This window comes from Lacerta agilis, chromosome 9 (genome assembly GCF_009819535.1).
Source record: "Lacerta agilis isolate rLacAgi1 chromosome 9, rLacAgi1.pri, whole genome shotgun sequence".
Classification (NCBI taxonomy): Eukaryota; Metazoa; Chordata; class Lepidosauria; order Squamata; family Lacertidae; genus Lacerta; species Lacerta agilis.
This window is the reverse complement of record NC_046320.1, coordinates 17,701,876-17,719,925: the sequence shown is the minus strand read 5'-3', so window position 1 is coordinate 17,719,925 and position 18,050 is coordinate 17,701,876. Positions and strand designations below refer to the sequence as shown.

Below are 18,050 nucleotides of genomic sequence, written 5' to 3'. Positions count from 1 at the left end.
TCAGGCAATGGAATCTTCCCTCTCTCTTTTCCTACAACAAGCCGACTTGGCATTGTTTCTATGAGAAACGGAAAGCTCAGTCCCTCCAAAAAGTAAACAACTAAAGCATTGTTGTAAGTTTTAGGGGCCAGAGTCTATGGGTGCAAATCACCCATCAATCTTGGATTTAGTAAAAGTTTGATTAAACTGTACCAAACATGGAAATCCATGGTCTCAGCTTAGGCTAACAAGCCAGGTCAGGCACGCAGATTGTGGGTTGTGTGCAAAAGACCACTTTAAAACATTGCAAGGTCACTTTTAAAACATTGCAATGTCACTTTTTTCTTGTTGTGTTTCAAAACAGATTTGCAGTCCACTGTACACATCCACACAGTTTGCTGTGTACCAAAGCTGTCCAGCCTGTCTATGCCCCTGGAAATAAACTTTACATCCTTTGTACTGTATATGCACACAGGTGTTTATTTAGTGTTTCGACTGTACACACTTTGGATTTACTGCACATAGAGTAAGCTCATGAAGTTATTAAGTCTGTTTGAAGCTGGCCTGGGGGAAAGCACATTAAAACGCATTATTTCAGGAGAAACTGCAAGGTGTCTGTGCACCGAGGGCAATGCTGCGCGTACATGGATTTAAAATACAGGGGTGGGAGCACACTGGAGGCAGAGTAAAGGGTAATGTGTACACAGACTCAGTGCCAATGTGAATGCATGAAAGATGTATAAGTGTAACTAGCACTATCCTATAATTCATCATTGTTTTGACAGATACCTATCTGAGCAAGGGAAAAAATGCTTGTTGTAGCATGTTTGAGTAAAGCTGGAAATACATGCTACATCCCCTATGCATCAGATTTTATAAGTTGATTTATAATCAGATTAAGTCATGTGGCAGTCACAAATGAGGAAAACACAGTGGCAAGCTTTGAGGCACACCCTGTATCTATCTAGCTGCTCAGGCTGTTATAACAGGCACATTCGGAGCTGATCGCAGTGTTGGACATAAGTCTGCTTCTGGTAGCCTTCTAGTACTTATAGCTTGTAAATGTAGCTAAAACAGAAATTAAAGCTTTTGTATTTCTAAGATAAAGGAGGTCAAAGTCCACTCTCAATGTCAATAGGTTTGCATTACTTCCTCATTTCTGCCCCATCGCTTATTGCCAGAAGAATTAAGTAGTTAGAAAAATATAATGTGGGGTTGTTCTCCCCTGCCCCAGTCTGCAGTCATTTTGCTCCAGAAGCCAGGAGGTTTTGTGTCAGTTTTTTTTTTGCATTTTTACCACTTGCCTGCTTGCTCCTTATTTTTTCCCCCTTTTAACCTGCAGTGACATTGACACTTCACATAATAACCCCTTAAATATGCCACGTCATCACAGTCTGTCTTAACTACTGCTAACAATCTAAGGATTGCTTCGTGATTTTAAGAGCGTACAGCTCACTCAGCTACAAACCTATGTAAACACATTACAGTACTGTTATTCAGGAGACAAGGAATAAACATGTGTTTTCGTTTTAACAAATGTATTGTCATGAAAATACATATTCTCTGTGCAGCTACAATGCATTTCTATATAGGACCTGCCTTCCCAAACTGTGTTCAGATTTCTTACAAATCATGTAAGACACCCAGTCCATCCAAGGGCCTGTGCAAACATTCCAGACCCTCCAAGTGTCCCTATTTTCATGGGGGCAGTCCCAGATTTACAGATGCCATCCCGGTTTCTGATCTGATCCCAGAATGTCCCACTTTTCATCAGAGAAATGTTGGAGGGTATATGTGACCCCTCAACCAATGAGATAAGTAACTAAACAACCTTTAGAAGACATCTGAACGTAGCTCTGTATAGGGAAGTGCGGGTCATTAGGAGGAAAAATAAGATGGTGGCCAGTCATTAATCTCGTACCCCTCAACTGTCCTGGTAAAACCTGGACATGCTGTTTTTTCACACTCGAGAAACAGTGCTCATTTTGGGAGCTGAGAACTCGCCCTGAAAAAAAGCACTTTTTTCAGGGCTGCAATCTCATGTTGCATCCTCAACACAGGAAGTTAGCCTGGCCTATATTTTAACACTTGCTGGATCCAGGGGTTAGGATGATCTTGCATACAAACTACTTCCTCCCCCCCTAAAAAAATCCACCTCATAACACTACTATAGTTGCCAAATGTCACTTGAAAATATGCAATTTACGCACTGTTTCAGCAGGGCGAAATGTGAACTGAGCCACAACCTTTTACTCCAGTCTTTTCAACCAACTAAGGCAGGAAGTTCATGTTGGCAATTCTGACGTATTTTTATCTATTAAAAAAATATCTGGTATCTCTGTTTTATTTTGTTGCTGCTGCTGCTATGTGCTGATTTTGCTGCTGTTCCATTGAGAGGACTTGTCATTTTCTTGTATGCTTTTAAATTAAGCTGCCTTGAGTTTGTTTGTTTTTCATTCTAAGGTGGGATAAAAATGGGGTAATAAATATGCATTGGCAGCCAGGAGGTGGCAGTAAAGCATAATAGGAATTGCCTTTTCTGAACTGAAAACCAGTGAACCTCCATCAGTGCTAGTGATAAATCAGGTATGAGGAGTGGCATGTACTTTGCTCAGTGGTGAAGAAAAGAGCTCTGCATGTTATTCCCAGCAACACGATGCTATTGCTAAGAATTAGGCTTGCTTATTATAGTTTCCTATATAGGTATCTATGCTTGGTGTGCATGTCATGAGAAGAAAAATGTCACACAGGGAGAGAAGAAAAAAAGTGAAGGGGAAAACAACCGCAGGCCAAAAATATAGGACTATGTAATTCAAGGATGGCAAACTTGTGGTCCTCCAGACTTTGTTTGACTCCAAGTCCCATCAGCCCCAGCTAGCATAGACAATGGTCAGGGATGATAGAATTTATAGTTCAGCAATGTCCAGAGCCTACAGATTCTCCATCCCTGATGTGTTTTGTTGAAACCAAACCAAGCCTAATGAGGAATGGTTGAGGGAGTTGGGTTCGTTTTTAGACTGTAAAAGAGTAGGCCAAGAGGAGATATGATAGGCATTGTCAAATATCTCAAGGGCTGTCACGTGTGCAAGAAGGAGCAAGCTTGTTTTCCCCTGCTCCGGAGGGTAGGACCCGTACCAATGGATTCAAGTTACAAGAAAGGAGATTCCGACTAAACACCAGGAAGGACTTTCTGACATTAGGAGCTATTAAGACAGTGGAATGGATTCCCTTGGAAGGTGGTGGACTCTTGTTCCTTGGAGGTTTTGAAGCAGAGATTGGATGGCCATCCATCATGGATGCTTTCATTGAGATTCTTGCATTGCAGGGGGTTGGACCAGATGACCCTCAGAACCCCCAACTCTACAATTCTATGATTCTACAAAATCAACATTTAATAAGTTTGTGTCTGTGCTAGCTAAATGCGCCTGAGCACTTACTTATCTGCAGTAGTATACTTTTTTTGGCAGTGCTCCAGCAGCTCTTTCCCAGACAAGAGCTATTCAGGGCACAAGGCACTAGAAAACACCTTTCACACCCTTTCGGACTGCAGTGAAAACATCAGAGTTTATTTCTGAGTAAATATGCATAGGATCAGGCAGCATGTCTATTAACGGGAAGACAGTACTATACCTTTGCAAGATTTGCTTCAGGGAGTGGAGCACAAGGCCAGCAGCTGCGCCAGTATTTGCTCTCTTGGGTTATTAGCACTCCAGATTTGCCTGTAACTAAGGGAGAAATCAGGCTAAAGGCAAAACCAAACAAGTCAGGCGGACTAAGGTGTGTTTTTGTTTTCGAAAGGTTTGCACTCACTTAAAGTTGGAAGCCTTTCTCTGTACGTTTGCATAACTTCCCACCCCACATCAAATTTCCTTTTGGCTGCCTACGAATTTCCCCTTCTGGATTAAGATTCCCTCCCCTATTTTTCATTTAAAAAAATAGTTTAAATCTTTAAAATGCGAAATGATCAATGCAGTCGTCAGGACCGAAGCACAGCTACGCAGCCTCAGAAAGTTCTCCCAACTAGACAACATCAGGAAGAACTTCCTGTCATAAAGAGCTGTTGGACATTGGAACAGACACCCACAAGGTGGCAGCCTCTCCTTTCTTGGAAGTTTTCAAGTAGAGATTCGATGGCCATCTGTCATGGATACTTTAATTGAGATTCCTGCATTGCAGGGTGTTGGACAAGATGACCCTCACCATCCCTTCCAACTCTACAATTCTATTATTACATTAAATCAGTATCTAATAAGTTTGTGCCTGTGGTAGCTACATGCACCCAAGCACTTTCTTATTTGAAATAGTATACTTTTTTCTCTTTTTTTGGCAGTGCTCCAGCAGCTATAAAGCTCTTTCCCGGAGTAGAGCTATTCAGGGCACCAAAACCCACTCTCAGGGTCCCTTCCAACAAGGGTTGCCACCTTTGTTCTGGCAACATACAGGACAGACCTTGGAGGTTGCCGGGGGTGGGGTGTTTTTTTATTATTATCTGGTGCTGAAGTGGCATGGGCGGGGTATATTATTATTATTATTATTATTATTATTATTATTATTATTATTATCAAAGCAATCCATTACCATCTATTGCACAGGATGGCCCCTCTGGGATTGGTCACATGCACACACAGGCACGCAAATTTGTCTGAACTTGGCTACCCAGATACATGACCTTGTTTTGCACCTTTAAATCACATGCATTTGGATATGATCCCTAACTTGGGAGTGAGTGGGAGAGAGAGAGAGAGAGAGAGAGAGAGAGCAGACTGACTCAGCTATACAGCTGCAAATACTGTAAAAGGTTTTAAGTGTGTTTCAAGTGCAATATACAATGTGACATTAGATGGCGATGGTAAGCCTTAATGAAAATTCAATGTTTTTAAAAACGCTTTTTTAAAAAAAAGGATTTTCAGAACAGTTTCTATATGTGTGTAGATTCCACCCTTAAATACAAAACAAAACTGTAACATTTTACATTGAAAGTAGGGTTGCCTTATTATTATTTTTTGAAAACCCCTGAATTGTTGAGCTTCTTTTAGGAAAACCCCAAAATTATTGAGATTTTAAAAAGATTTTACAAATGATGCTTGCTGAAGATCTAAGACAAAGTGCTGCCTTTAGAAAATTGCCCCAGACAACAATTCTGCCCATTTAATGGCAGCTCTTGTCCTAAATGTGACAAATCCATGATTCCAAAGCAAAATTTGCTAGGGCAGGCAGGCAAGCCCAAAGTCCACTTTTGGGGCAAAAAAAAACTCAACATGTTCAACCCTTAAAAAAAGCTCAACAACTTTGGTTGGCCCTCATGCACCCCTGTGCTAGGGAGTAAGTCCCAATGAACTTAACAGGGCATACCTCAGGAAAATTCTAAAAAAAAAAAAGCTCAATAGCTAACAGTTTTGGTGGTTTCCTAAAAAAAAGAAAAGAAAAAGCTCAACATTTGTGGTGGTTCCCTTACATTGCTTGTCCAAAGAAAGATTCTTCAGATTCTGAATTTTGGGTTTTCCCTAAAAAGAAGCTTGACAACTTTGTGATGTTTTGAATCGTGGCAACCCTTGGCCAATTTTGGTTGCTTTCTGGGGCGGGGGGGGGGGGCAACAATTGTGGTGGCTTCCTAAAAAAAACCCAAAAAAAAAACCTCGACAACTTTACTTTTTGGAATATGAAAACCCTATTCCGCGCAGGCTCTAACAGAAGCGTTGTGCGTGGCCATTTGAGTGGAGCCTCTCGCAGGAGCCGGGCGATGGCGGGGAGGGAGACGTGTCGTGAGAGGAATGAAGCGCGGAGAGAAGCAGCCCCACGGAATTCTTCGCTGAGCGGGAAAGCCTCCGCTTCGGGGCACCGGATTTCTCACCGCCTTTCCCTGGTCCGCTTTTCTCCTCCGGGTGCGGAGAGAGGAAAGGCTCCGCCTTCGGACGGCATGGTTACCTAACAGGCGGGCGCCTCGCTTCGCGAAAGAGCGCGCGCGGCGCGGGCAGGACGAGGGAGGCGCCTGGGCTGAGAGGGACGGAGCAGCCCCGGGGCAGAGGCGCGGCCAGGAAGAGGGCGAAGGGGACGAGCGAAGGGCCTTCCTTGGTAAGGCTCTTGAGGTCGCCGGTGGGGGTGGGCGCGGGAGGGAAGGGCAGGGCTGGGCGGTGGGCCGCAGCGCTCGGCTTCCGAGGCCGCCCCGGCCAAGCTCTTTTGGATAATCATTTTTTTATTCGTTTTCAATTGCAATGCAATCATAGCCTCATTAGAACAGCACCAGTTTTTTTAAAATATAAAATACAATTATTCACACCAATCGTTCAAATGCCGAATTATAGAATTTGGATAAGGTGGGGAGCCCCCACGTGCTAGAATATATATATATATTTAAAATCTGTATTGAAAGTTCAGAAAGTACACAATTATATGTGCGCTAAACATGGCGAGATGTAAATAAGAAAGAAAGAGAAAGAGAACCCGTGCAGAAGGGGAAATGAAGGGGGGGAGGGGGGAACCCAGGCCAAAACTGCATATTTCATAAGGTGGTTATTGTACTTCACCAGATCTTAACCTATTACAGTACTGTATTTGTAAGAAAGGATTCCAAATATAACTGAATTAAGCTTTATTGTACAGGATGGGTTTTAGATGAATTATAGCTCATCATTTCTATCATGTAAGCAGGTGGAGGGTATGATTGTATGCATTTACTATTTGCGAAAATTCAGCCACGTTCCCACGGAGCAGTTGGATTGTAGAGTTGGAAGGGATCCAGAGGATCATCTGGTCCAACCCCCTGCAATGCAGGAATACGCAGCCATCCCATTCGAGAATCGAACCTGCAACCTTTGCATTATCAGGTCCATGCTCTAACAAACTGGCTCAAGTTGGCTTACAAAATCAAAATGTGCTGCAGTTACGCTTTCCAATGCAGTTACACTTTCCAATGAAACAATGTCATAATAAAGGTCCAACAATGGTGGTGGGGGGGATACATTTTTCATTGGCTATAACTGTATCTTACTTCCGATTTCCTTTGGTAGGAGGGCCATTGCTGAGGGGTAAAATACAGGCCTTGCATGCAGATGGTCCTAGATTCAACACCTTTCATTTCCAGTTAAAAATGGATCTCATGCAATGGAGCTAGGAAGGGAAATATTGGAATGCCACTGTCAATAAGAGTAGACTGTACTAAACTGGATGGACCAATGGTCTCCGAGACAGCTTAACATGCCAATATGGTAAAAATTAAACGTTTGTGAGGTTGCTTTTGAAATGCCCGTTGCATTCTTCTTATAACTGGCCTTTTGTTTTAGGAAACTCACATTTTACTGGGGGTCATATTTGCTGGCAACATAATCAGGAGCTATGACTTCTGCCCCAGGTGGTGATAAAGTTCAGGCCTCTTCGGTAGGACAAAAGAACCAGGTTTGTTCTTTCTGTTTGCAATTATTATTATTATTATTATTATTTAACATTCTAGCATAGGCAAATCTGATGTGGTCTTGATTATCACATGGAAACAAGGGGTCTGCACTTCCTCCTTTCCCTTTTCTAGTGCAAAAAGTGCTCCACATGATCTAATGCAGGTCTAAGGATAAGGAGGGGGCAGGATAGCTTCACCTCTCATGGAAAGTCGAAGATCACACAAACCCTGGGGAGATTAAATAGGATTCATCTTAACTGCTAGCAGTTAAAGAACCGTAAATAATGATGCTCATATCTTACCTTGCACATATTTTTGGCTCAAAGTAAATAGATGGAAACATAATCTGCACATGCTAGGGGAAAGGGGAATATGGAATTATGTAGCATCTGAGCAAAAAGGGACTTATAAAAGAAACCCTTTAAAGCAAGGGTGATGGTGGGAGTCTGTGGGTTTCCTGATGTTGTTGAACTGTCTGCCCCAGCTAGCACTGTCAGTGCTAAAGGATGATGATAGAATTGTAGAGTTGGGGATCCCAGGAGTCATCTAGCCCAGCCCCCTGCAGTGAGGGAATCTGAACTGAAGCATAGATGACAGGTGGCCATCCAACCTCTGCTTAGAAACCTCCAAGAAAGGACACTTGAAGGACCACACATTTCCCCTCCCATTATTAGCACCATTCATTTCTGCTGCATTTTAAACTTCATAGCACCTGTGAATTACAAATTAATCACAAACAAGTGCATTATAGTCAGAGTTTTAAAGCTTGATCATTTCATTTTCACATTGCATGCTTGATAGTATTGCTAACGACAATGATAGGATATTTCTAACATTCTTGTACTATCTGGAAAAGCGAAATGTTTTCCTCTCTGTTTATTTTTAAACTTTTTGTTGAATTTTTTAAAAAAATCATGGAAGCCAAAGATAATGAAATAAACAACATACTATAGATGCTTTATACTCTTAAGGAGTGATAGGGTAAACCATATTTTTCTTATAAAAGTGTTCATGTTTTTATTTTAAGAGCCCACTCCCTTGTCCAATTTCAAATCTTAATTCTGAAGAATTGGTAGAGATTCGTCGTCAATGTAAAGAGGAAAGCTTCTGGTACAGAGGTAGGTCTATTTGTTTTTAATGCAATACAAAATATAATTGCGTTGGTTTTTTGTTGCAGGGTGTTGTCTACCTTACAGCATTTGTTTCAATGTTTCATATTTTATTTGAGAATTACTACTACTAGGCCTGCTTGGAACATCCTTCTGTTTCACAGCATTTGAATCCAAAACCTGCTGCTTTTCTTACTGGTAACATTAAGCAGGCGTAAGAAAGATCATTTTCAATGGCTGCACTCAGAAGTAGTAATAAATGATGGCTTATTGTCATTAGAATAAGCCTAGGCCAGACTTGGGCTTGTGCGCTCCTGTTCCACTCTCATTTTAAACACTGCAGATACACCATTCAAAAATTTGCAGCCATTTTTGACTAACCACTGTTTAGCATTACATATGAAGCCTAAATTGTAGCTAACCTTCACTGTGGTTTATCAAAACAAGCCAGCTTCCTAAACCAGTGTTTGAAATGGACTTGTTTCAGTGAACCATAGTTTGTTTATTGCTTCATTTTTTATTTATTAAAAAAGCCCTGAAAGTGGTTAATAATAATAATAATAATAATAATAATAATAATCTATACCCCGCCCATCTGACTGGGTTTCCCCAACCACTGTGGACAGCTTCCAACAAAAGATTAAAAATACATTAAAACATCAGTCATTAAAAACTTCTCTAAACAGGGCTGCTTTCAGGTGTCTTCTAAAAATCAGATAGTTGTTTATTTCTTTGACATATGATGGGAAGGCATTCCCCAAGGCGGGCGCCACTACCAAGAAGACCCTCTGCCTGGTTCCCTGTAAATTGGCTTCTCACAGTGAAGGAACCGCCAGAAGAGGCCCACGGCACTGGACCTCAGTGTCTGGGTTGAACGATGGGGGTGGAGATGCTCTTTCAGGTATACTGGGCCGAGGCTGTTTAGGGCTTTAAAGGTCAGCACCAACACTTTGAATTGTGCTCAGAAACGTACTGTGAGCCAATGTAGGTCTTTCAATGCCGGTGTTTTATGGTCTCGGCGGCCACTTCCAGTCACCAGTGTAGCTGCCGCATTCTGAATTAGTTGTAGTTTTTGAGTCACCTTCAAAGGTAGCCCCACGTAGAGCGTGTTGCAGTAGTCCAAGCAGGAGATAACTAGAGCGTGCATCACTGACGAGACACTCCATGGGCAGGTAGGGTCTCAGCCTGTGTACCAGATGGAGCTGGTAGACAGCTGCCCTGGGCACAGAATTGACCTGCGCCTCCATGGACAGCTGTGAGTCCAAAATGACTCCCAGGCTGCACACCTTCAGGGGCAGAGTTGCCCCATTCAAGACCAGGGAGTCCCCCACACCCACCCACCCCATCCCCCCAAAACAGTACTTCTGTCTTGTCTGGATTCAACTTCAATCCGTTAGCCGCCATCCATCCTCCAACCGCCTCCAGGCACTCACACAGGACCTTCACAGCCTTCACTGGTTCCGATTTGAAAGAGAGGTAGAGCTGGGTATCATCCACATACTGATGAACACCCAACCCAAACCCCCTGATGATCTCTCCCAGCGGCTTTGTTAAAAAGCATGGGGGAGAGGACGGAACCCTGAGGCACCCCATAAGTGAGAGCCTAGGGGTCTGAACGCTCATTCCCCAACACCACTTTCCGGACATGGCCCAGGAGGAAGGAGCGGAACCACTGTATAACAATGCCCCCAGCTCCCTGCTCCTCTGGACAGTCCAGAAGGATGTTATGGTTGATGGTATCAAAGGCTGCTGAGAGATCCAGCAGAACTAGGAAACAGCTTTCACCTTTAGCGTTACACCTGTCCACAGTCAATGGCCATGTTTGCACAATCATAATCTCAGTTAAATGACTTGAGATATGATCAAGGCCTTTGGCCATAGTCTGAAGGTTTAAGATCCTGGCTTGTTTTGATGCTGATAAGCCTAGTTTCCTGGTTCAGATGACATGGGAAATTATGAATAATCGGAGCCTTACTACAAAGGGAGGCTGCACGTGTAGGCAAAAGACTTGTTCATTTCTCAGCATAATAAGCTAAGATATGGTGTACAAACTGGACCGATATCTTTGAGTATATCGGGCTTGTAATATCTGTTTGCTGTATCACTTGTGGTTTGTGAAGAATCTGATCTTAAAAATTGTTTTTCTTTAGTCCACAAATGTAGCATCCGAATGAGATCTTGTGTGAGCATGTATGATGTTAAATGTTTTTATGGGCTATTGATTTTATGGACTTTTTACTATTGCAAAGCTGGTGGTTTCTTTGTTCCTTCCTTTGCCCACCCATGCTACAGCCCACCTCAGTCTGCACATGGGTGTCTTCTTTTCTATGTGTTAAATATGCATATCTGGAACACACGTGTATTGTGCTCATCCAGCCACTTGAACTAGATCAGGGGTTCCCAAACTTGGGTCTCCCACTGTTTTTGGGCTACAACTCCCATCATCCCTTGCTAGCAGGACCAGTGGTCAGGGATGATGGGAACTGTAGTCCAAAAACAGCAGGAGACCCAAGTTAGGGAAACACTGAACTAGATGGATACATGTCACTAATTTGTTGCACGGGGTGTTCAAAACTAGAGTTGCAGTAAGGCTATTGTACTTATTTAACAGATATTAAATGTGGAAGCTGCCATTAAGCACAGAAAATGAAAATATTAACTGTATAAAACCCAGTATTTGGCGAAGTCAGCACCTCAGAATTCCAGCTTCAGATTTTCTAATTTTCTTCTTTGCTCTTTTCATATTTTTTTTAGAACAAGTGAAATAGTTGTTAAGACCACATTTTAACGACACTATGTAGGGTGGGCGGGAGATGCATCTGATTTTATGCAAATTTATTGCTTGTTTCATTGTATGCAGCTCTTCCTCTGTCACTGGGAGGTATGCTGATCACTCAAGGATTACTTGCCAATGGTAAGTGGCTTTTTTCTTTCTTTAATGTAAAAACAAACAAACACATGGACAATTTTCTAGAACCACCAGTCAATCACTACTAAACCTTGGTAAATGCTGAGGGAAAAACCCAGAATAGATCTTGTGGTGGAAATCTCAGCCTGGGTGTAGCGGCGAGCCCAAACTTGCCACTGGGCACATTTCTCTGTTGTTTGTATGTTCAACAATGGCTTCCTGTGTTTATCAATGGCTGCTAGCCATGATAGCTGTGCTCTGCCATCATGGTCAGAGGCAGTAATGCTCCAGCATAACAGTTGCCGGAAACTGCTGAGTGGGAGAGTGTTATTGTGCTCAGGTCCTGCTTATGGGTTTCCTAACAAGCATCTGGTTGGCCGCTGTGAGAACAGGATGCTGGAGTAGATGGGCCATTGGCTTGATACAGCCGGCTGTTCTTACATTTAGGTGTTCCCCTAAAATATAATGTGAGGTTGTGGTTGTGGTTGTTGTTGTTGGTTTGTTGGGGTTTTTCCCCGCAAGACTTGTGAAATGTGCTGCCTTGGCTGAGCATGGTGGCACGGTTAATTTAATGCTATGGAAAACAGGTTAGGAAGTAAGCTTTCTTACGGGGTAAAAATAGTCTTCACATATTTTTTTTTGCTCACAGTCTTCTAGATATTAGTTATTTCAGATGGGATTACTTGAGAATCATAGTTATAACTGGAAATTATACTGGGAGCACTTGGTATGTTTAAAGCAGGAAGTTTAATAATAATAATAATAATAATAATAATAATAATAATAATAATAATAATAAGGCTTCTATATCTTTCACTGAAGAACTGCACAACTTTGTTGTGTCATCAAATGATGGTCTAAAAGGCTTTTCCTAATAACTGCATTTTATTCCAGGTGTTCTCAAACCAAGCCCTAAATTCGGATCACTCCCTAAAATAGCAAGTAAGTCCAAAAACTCTTTGTAAAGTTTAAGCAAAAAAGGTGAGAACTGGCCATTGTAATTATGCTGGAATGCTGCCATGCTCGCATGGTAAGTTTGGGCATGTGTGGAATCTAGTATAGCTTCTGGCTTCCCGAGTGTCAATTTTCAGCATTTATCTTTGTTTTCTACTACTCAGCTTGTTGCTAAAACACACACACATATTAGGCTGTAACTTTATACCGATCATTTTATATAGTTAGGGTTTTATCAAAATAATAGAGCAGGTAGGATATTCAAGTCCAACCCTGCTGCAACTCGGGAACATCTGCTTAAGAAGTAAACCTGTGTAGACCACACCTTGGTACACAACTGAAATGTTACTGTGGAGCTAGAGTGTTGCTCCTAGAAGCTGTCAGCATGCAACAGCTTCAACTGGCTGGCTAAACCAGGTAAGGGTAACCAATGGGTCTCAAACACTGGTGAGTTAGGGACTTCCACTGCATGCGAACACAGGTTCTGGTCCATTGAGAAGCATACCTTCTGGAGAAGAAAAGGCCATGGAAAAAATCCTACACAATCCAGAGTGGATTTCCCTAAGACGGTTGGATGGCACCTGTTATGCCACCTCCTGGCAACTCCTACAGCCAAGCTGGTGACAAACATATTGCTCTGCTTTTCTTTGGACCACATCAGTGAGGCCAAGAGGCAGCCTGGGGCCTCCATACACACTGCCCATGCTTGCACCCCAGAGAGACTACTTCGGTGCTGGCTGCTGGCAATGCAGTGGCTTGGCTTCACCAGCAGAGGCATACTCCATTGTTTCGCAAGGCAGATAGATGCCAGCAGAGTAGGGAGCCCCAGACCTGTGGGCTAAATGCAGGCCTCCAGGACTCTCCCAAGGCCATTCCCCTCATTGGGCCCTTCTCTACAGCCTCCTCTTGCTTGGCTGGAAAGTGTCTGGTGGAAGGATGGGGAGGTGTGGGGTTATGTAGGTTTGGAAGGAAACGTCTGAATTTGTGTTGCTGGAATATGGCTTATGGAACAAATCTTAAGAGTCATGAAGAAGAAGAAGAAGAGTTTGGATTTGATATCCCGCTTTATCACTACCCGAAGGAGTTTCAAAGCGGCTAACATTCTCCTTTCCCTTCCTCCCCCACAACAAACACTCTGTGAGGTGAGTGGGGCTGAGAGACTTCAAAGAAGTGTGACTAGCCCAAGGTCACCCAGCAGCTGCATGTGGAGGGGCAGAGATACGAACCCAGTTCCCCAGATTACGAGTCTACCACTCTTAACCATTACACCACACTGCCCATTGCCTTGCCCATTTGTTTGCCCGTGGACCCTTGTGACCCCTGAAAGGTTGCCTAGGAGAGAAAGTGGCTCAGGTTGAAAAAGAATGCCCACTTCTGCTGGAGGGTCACTACCTCTAGGTGATTGAAGCAAGCAAGTGAACAGAGTGAAGTGGAAGCCAGTGCTACTGCAGTGGAAAACAAATAACATTTCATGGACTGGTTGGACACAGAGTAATGGTGGGTAGGAAGCAGCTGGGGAGCCACCAAGGGAAGAAGGCTCAGAGCCCAGGGATTGGTGGTGGAACAATGAGTGGTCAGAGGGAGAAGACTGGGAGGAGGAGGTATCAGAAGGGGAAGGGGTAATAGGGCTTAGTGAGCTGGGTGAGTCTGTGGCCAAGAGAAGTCCAGAATCAGAGGCAGAAGCTGATGCAGGAGTTTCACAAACTTCCTTGGACTCTTTCCACTGTACAAGTAAACTAAACTCTCTCTGCCATTTGGTGTCCCCAACTTGGTACCAGCCATCTGGTCTATGGGTGAACATACTGAGATACTCCTTTGTAGCAGAATGTGTGCTGCCTGCTGCTGCCTGCAAGGAGCCGTGGATTGTGACTTTAATCATTCACTGATATTAAAAGAGTAATAGAGTACGGTAGGCTATTTTATACTTGCCACCAAACACAAGGGAGCATCCTCAGTGAAGCGGTATCTCTTTCTGGGTTTCCTGCTTTCCCAGATCAGTGTGGATTAGCAAGGCAAAATATCTGATCTGGAGAATGCTTTTCAAAGCCTGTACTACTTATGAATACCTTTATATCTGATTGCTAAGTATGACAACAATTTGATCTCTCTCTGCAGTTGCTGCTGCCCTGGGCTATGGTATTGGGACAATGTCATACATAAGAACCTGTCAGAAGAAGTTTGAAAGCGCTGGTCTTAAACCATTTGGTCCCGGATGGAAAAGGTCTGTTTGGAATAAACATAGACAGTGACTCTTGAGTTGTATCAAGGAACTAGTAACCTTATGATAAGAACACTGTCAAAAAACCACTCTTCTAGGTCATAAGGGCTCTACAAAAATCTCAGTGATTTCCCATTTCCTCTGCACATCTGAACTGGAGGAGGTGGGAGGCCCTCCACAACAGCTTTGAAAGTGGCACAGTGGGAATATTGCCTGCTCTCGCCCCTCCTATTAGTGGGAGCATCCATTGAATCAAAGGTCCTTTATTTCACAGAAGGGAATAGAACTGCCTGTCTGCACCACGCTAGAATTGTGACCATGTCTTATCAATTTATACAAAGCACTTTATCCTTCTGCACGTAGCTAGATCATGTGCAAATTACCGCATTTTTCGCTCCATAAGACGCACCTAGTTTTTAGAGGAGGAAAGGGGGAAAGCCCTGTTTTTTTGAGGATCAGCTCAAAGTGGTGCAGCTTTTTTGCAAAGGGAAAAGCCCTGCTTTTTGAGGATCAGGGCAAAGTGGTGCAGCTTTTTTGCAAAGGGAAAAGCCCTGTTTTTTTGAGGATCAGCTGAAAGTGGTGCAGCTTCTTTTTCAAAGAGGAAAAGCCCCGTTTTTATGGGGTTCAACTCACAGTTCTGCAGCTTCTAGTCCTACAGCCATTTCTACAGTTTCCAGACAGATAATCTAATCAGCCAGTCACATGTCACTGGGGAAACAAACAGCCTCCCTCTGCATTCAACAATGGAGGCCTGGGCAAGGGGGCAGGACTGGAAAGGGAGCCTTATCTCTTTCCCGATCACTTGCTGAACAGCTGTTCAGTGGCTTCCTTTCAACACCCCCTTCTCTCTTTGTAAAAAAAGAGCACGATCTGCTTTTGGCCCCTAGGCAATTCAGCTTCAGGGACCATGCATTCGCTCCATAAGAATCACAAACACTTCCCCTTACTTTTTAGGAGGAAAAAAGTGCATCTTATGGAGCAAAAAATACGGTACTGTGTGGATAACAGGGCAGCTGATATTTTTGGTGCATTGCGACCCAGGGTGGAGGTGGAAGTGTCAGGTGCAAAGCCCCATGTGAAGATCTCTCGATTTGGGAAGAATCTTGTGCAACGTTGACTCCCCCCCCCCCTTCTCCTAATGTTTTAGGCACTGTCCTCATGTCTGCAAGGAATGCAAAGCTAAGTTTGAATCAAACACATCAGAAAAACCAGAGGCTTCTGCTTCTTAAAACAGGTACACACATCTTTGTAGTTTTAACAAGATTTTGATCGCTTTTTGAAATATATCAGTATCTTGGAAATCAGTCACTATAAACAGTGGAAAGAGTTGTGATCTTGGTTACTGCCACATCAGATTTATTAAGAGGTAAAAAACTTAACTATTGTTGGCATCTTGGGTGGGCAGGTCAGAAACAGCACTTCCTTCTCCTTCACAGATTATTAAGTGTGCTTATCTTCATCTCATTGTTTTATTCCTTCCCCACGCTACTCGCCTATTTGTATTTTCTTGGCTTGCTCTGAGGGCGAGAGCATGATTATGACTCACTATGTTAATGATAAAATGCAACAGAGGGGTAAACGCCTCCTTGGCTTTCACTGCCAAGTATTCTCTCAGATTTTAGTCTCAGTTTAACAGCATATTTACACAAAACGGAAGTGAGGCCGGTAGGTGCTGTCACTTCCATGCTCATTAGTATGGTGGTGTTTTATCATTAAAAGAGAATTGTGCTGCATCTATGGCCAGCATTTCAAGTCTCTTCCAAAACGGCATTCTAGCACTTCTTCAGCAACATGTACAGCTGCTGCTTTAACACAATACATGAAGATTAGCTTAGAATATGGCCCAGGGTATATGGTCTGAAGGGACATGACTCTACCATCTTGCTAGAGCTAAGTCAGTCTAGGTCTGGTCGGTGCCTGCATGGGAGACCACCTGGGAACTAAATATAGGATACCTGGATTCCAGGATGAAAGAGAGGTGGTAGATAAATGTAAAAAGAATTTAAATAATTTAATTTCAAAAACCAAGGTGCAGCTTCTGATTGGCTGCAGGAGCTTCCTGCACTCAATCGGAAGCCTCGTCGGACGTTTGGCTTCTGAAAAGCGTTCGCAAACCAGAACACTCACTTCTGGGTTTGCGGCGTTCGGGAGCCAATTGGTTCAGGAGCCAAGCCGTTCTAACTACCAAGGAACCACTGTACATTGTTTGCTTCATCAATCATGTAGGCAGTTTTCAATACCAAGTGTTGTATGGCAGCTTGGTCTGTTCATTTAAGTCACCAGAAGTACATTTAGCAAAATGCTACATTTATTAGATTAACCAGTTTAAGTATTTTTGAACCATAGGCTGCACGGTGTTTTACTACATGAAGTCCATTAATCAACTACTGCTTGACTTGGGGGGGGGGGAATTCCCAACATTAAGCTAGGTCAGACCTTGTCCTCCAAACCTGTATTCTCATCTACTGAATCCCTTTAACCAATACTTTTCTATTTCAGATAATGTGGAAGAAAGCATTTTGTAAGGGTACCTGTTCTACACAACAACTGCAATTCTGAAAAACCTGCTTTCATTCAAAACCCTTTGTATGTTTAACACAATTGTTTTTAAAAAAATAAAAGTTACTTTGATATTTTGTTTGTCACAAGTTCTGGAACACTAAACTGAAGATGAAAGCTAGAGGTCCCTGACAGCTTGCAACAGCATCGCTGTCACTGCAGTGCTTAAAGACAAGTTACTCTGCTTTCAGGTTTGCACCTTATCAGTGCAGTTCAGAGTATCTGTCAAACAGCAAAACTTGATAAAGAGGTTTGAGCTTATTAGCATAGGAGTTGACAAATTGAATCCATTACAGTGGTACCTTGGTTCTCAAACTTAATCCGTTCCAAAACCAAGGCACACTTTCCCACAGAAAGTAATGCAAAACGCATTAATCAGTTCCAGACTTTTAAAAACCCCTAAAACAGCAATTTAACATGAATTTACTATCTAACGAGACCACTGATACATTAAATGAAAGCAATAATCAATATACTGTACTATAAAATAACTATTGTAGATGATAAAAATTAAGATTAATTTTTTTCCTTACATGCACTGATGATTGTCATTGTTTGGACGGGGGGGGGGGGGCTTTTATCAATTTCCGCAGTCACACAGTCAATCAATTAATCAATTAGTAGCTGAACTGGGTTCCACACAGTCACAAAAACAAATTACCGTAACCGAAAAAGCCTCAAAAATGCAACATAAATAGCAAAAACAAAAGCACCAAACTTAATCCATTCTGGAAGTCCGTTTGACTTCCAAAATATTCAAAAACCAAGGCACAGCTTCTGATTGGTGCAGGCGCTCTGGAAACAATAGCCGATAGCTGCACTGGATGTTCAGCTTCTGAAAAACATTCGAAAACCGTAACACTTACTTCCAGGTTTTCGGCGTTTGGGAACCAAGGCGTTTTGAGAACCAAGGTAAATTGCTAATATAAATAT

The 18,050-nt window shown here is 42.8% G+C and overlaps 1 protein-coding gene across 2 annotated transcripts; it reads left to right on the top strand.

Annotated features, from left to right (window-relative positions):
- The first annotated feature begins 5,962 nt into the window (after positions 1-5,962).
- On the top strand, positions 5,963-17,152 carry OCIAD2 (OCIA domain containing 2). Of its 2 annotated transcripts, XM_033160543.1 has the most exons (8): positions 5,971-6,051; positions 7,260-7,371; positions 8,397-8,487; positions 11,339-11,392; positions 12,281-12,328; positions 14,456-14,561; positions 15,706-15,792; positions 17,058-17,152. In XM_033160543.1, the coding sequence occupies exons 2-7, from the start codon at positions 7,312-7,314 to the stop codon at positions 15,785-15,787; spliced, it is 441 nt and encodes a 146-aa protein (XP_033016434.1). In that variant the 5' UTR covers positions 5,971-6,051; positions 7,260-7,311; the 3' UTR covers positions 15,788-15,792; positions 17,058-17,152. The 2 variants fall into 2 exon arrangements, with proteins under 2 accessions (XP_033016435.1, XP_033016434.1); XM_033160544.1 differs by lacking the exon at positions 12,281-12,328 and having other exon boundaries at positions 5,963-6,051.
- Positions 17,153-18,050: the final 898 nt, after the last annotated feature.

Bases quoted from the DNA above. Each gene is read 5' to 3' on its own strand.
- OCIAD2 (XM_033160543.1), top strand. From the start codon at position 7,312: ATGACTTCTGCCCCAGGTGGTGATAAAGTTCAGGCCTCTTCGGTAGGA. The intron at 7,372-8,396 runs GTTTGTTCTTTC...TTTTATTTTAAG, and splicing joins CGGTAGGACAAAAGAACCAG to AGCCCACTCCCTTGTCCAAT. The intron at 11,393-12,280 runs GTAAGTGGCTTT...ATTTTATTCCAG, and splicing joins TCAAGGATTACTTGCCAATG to GTGTTCTCAAACCAAGCCCT.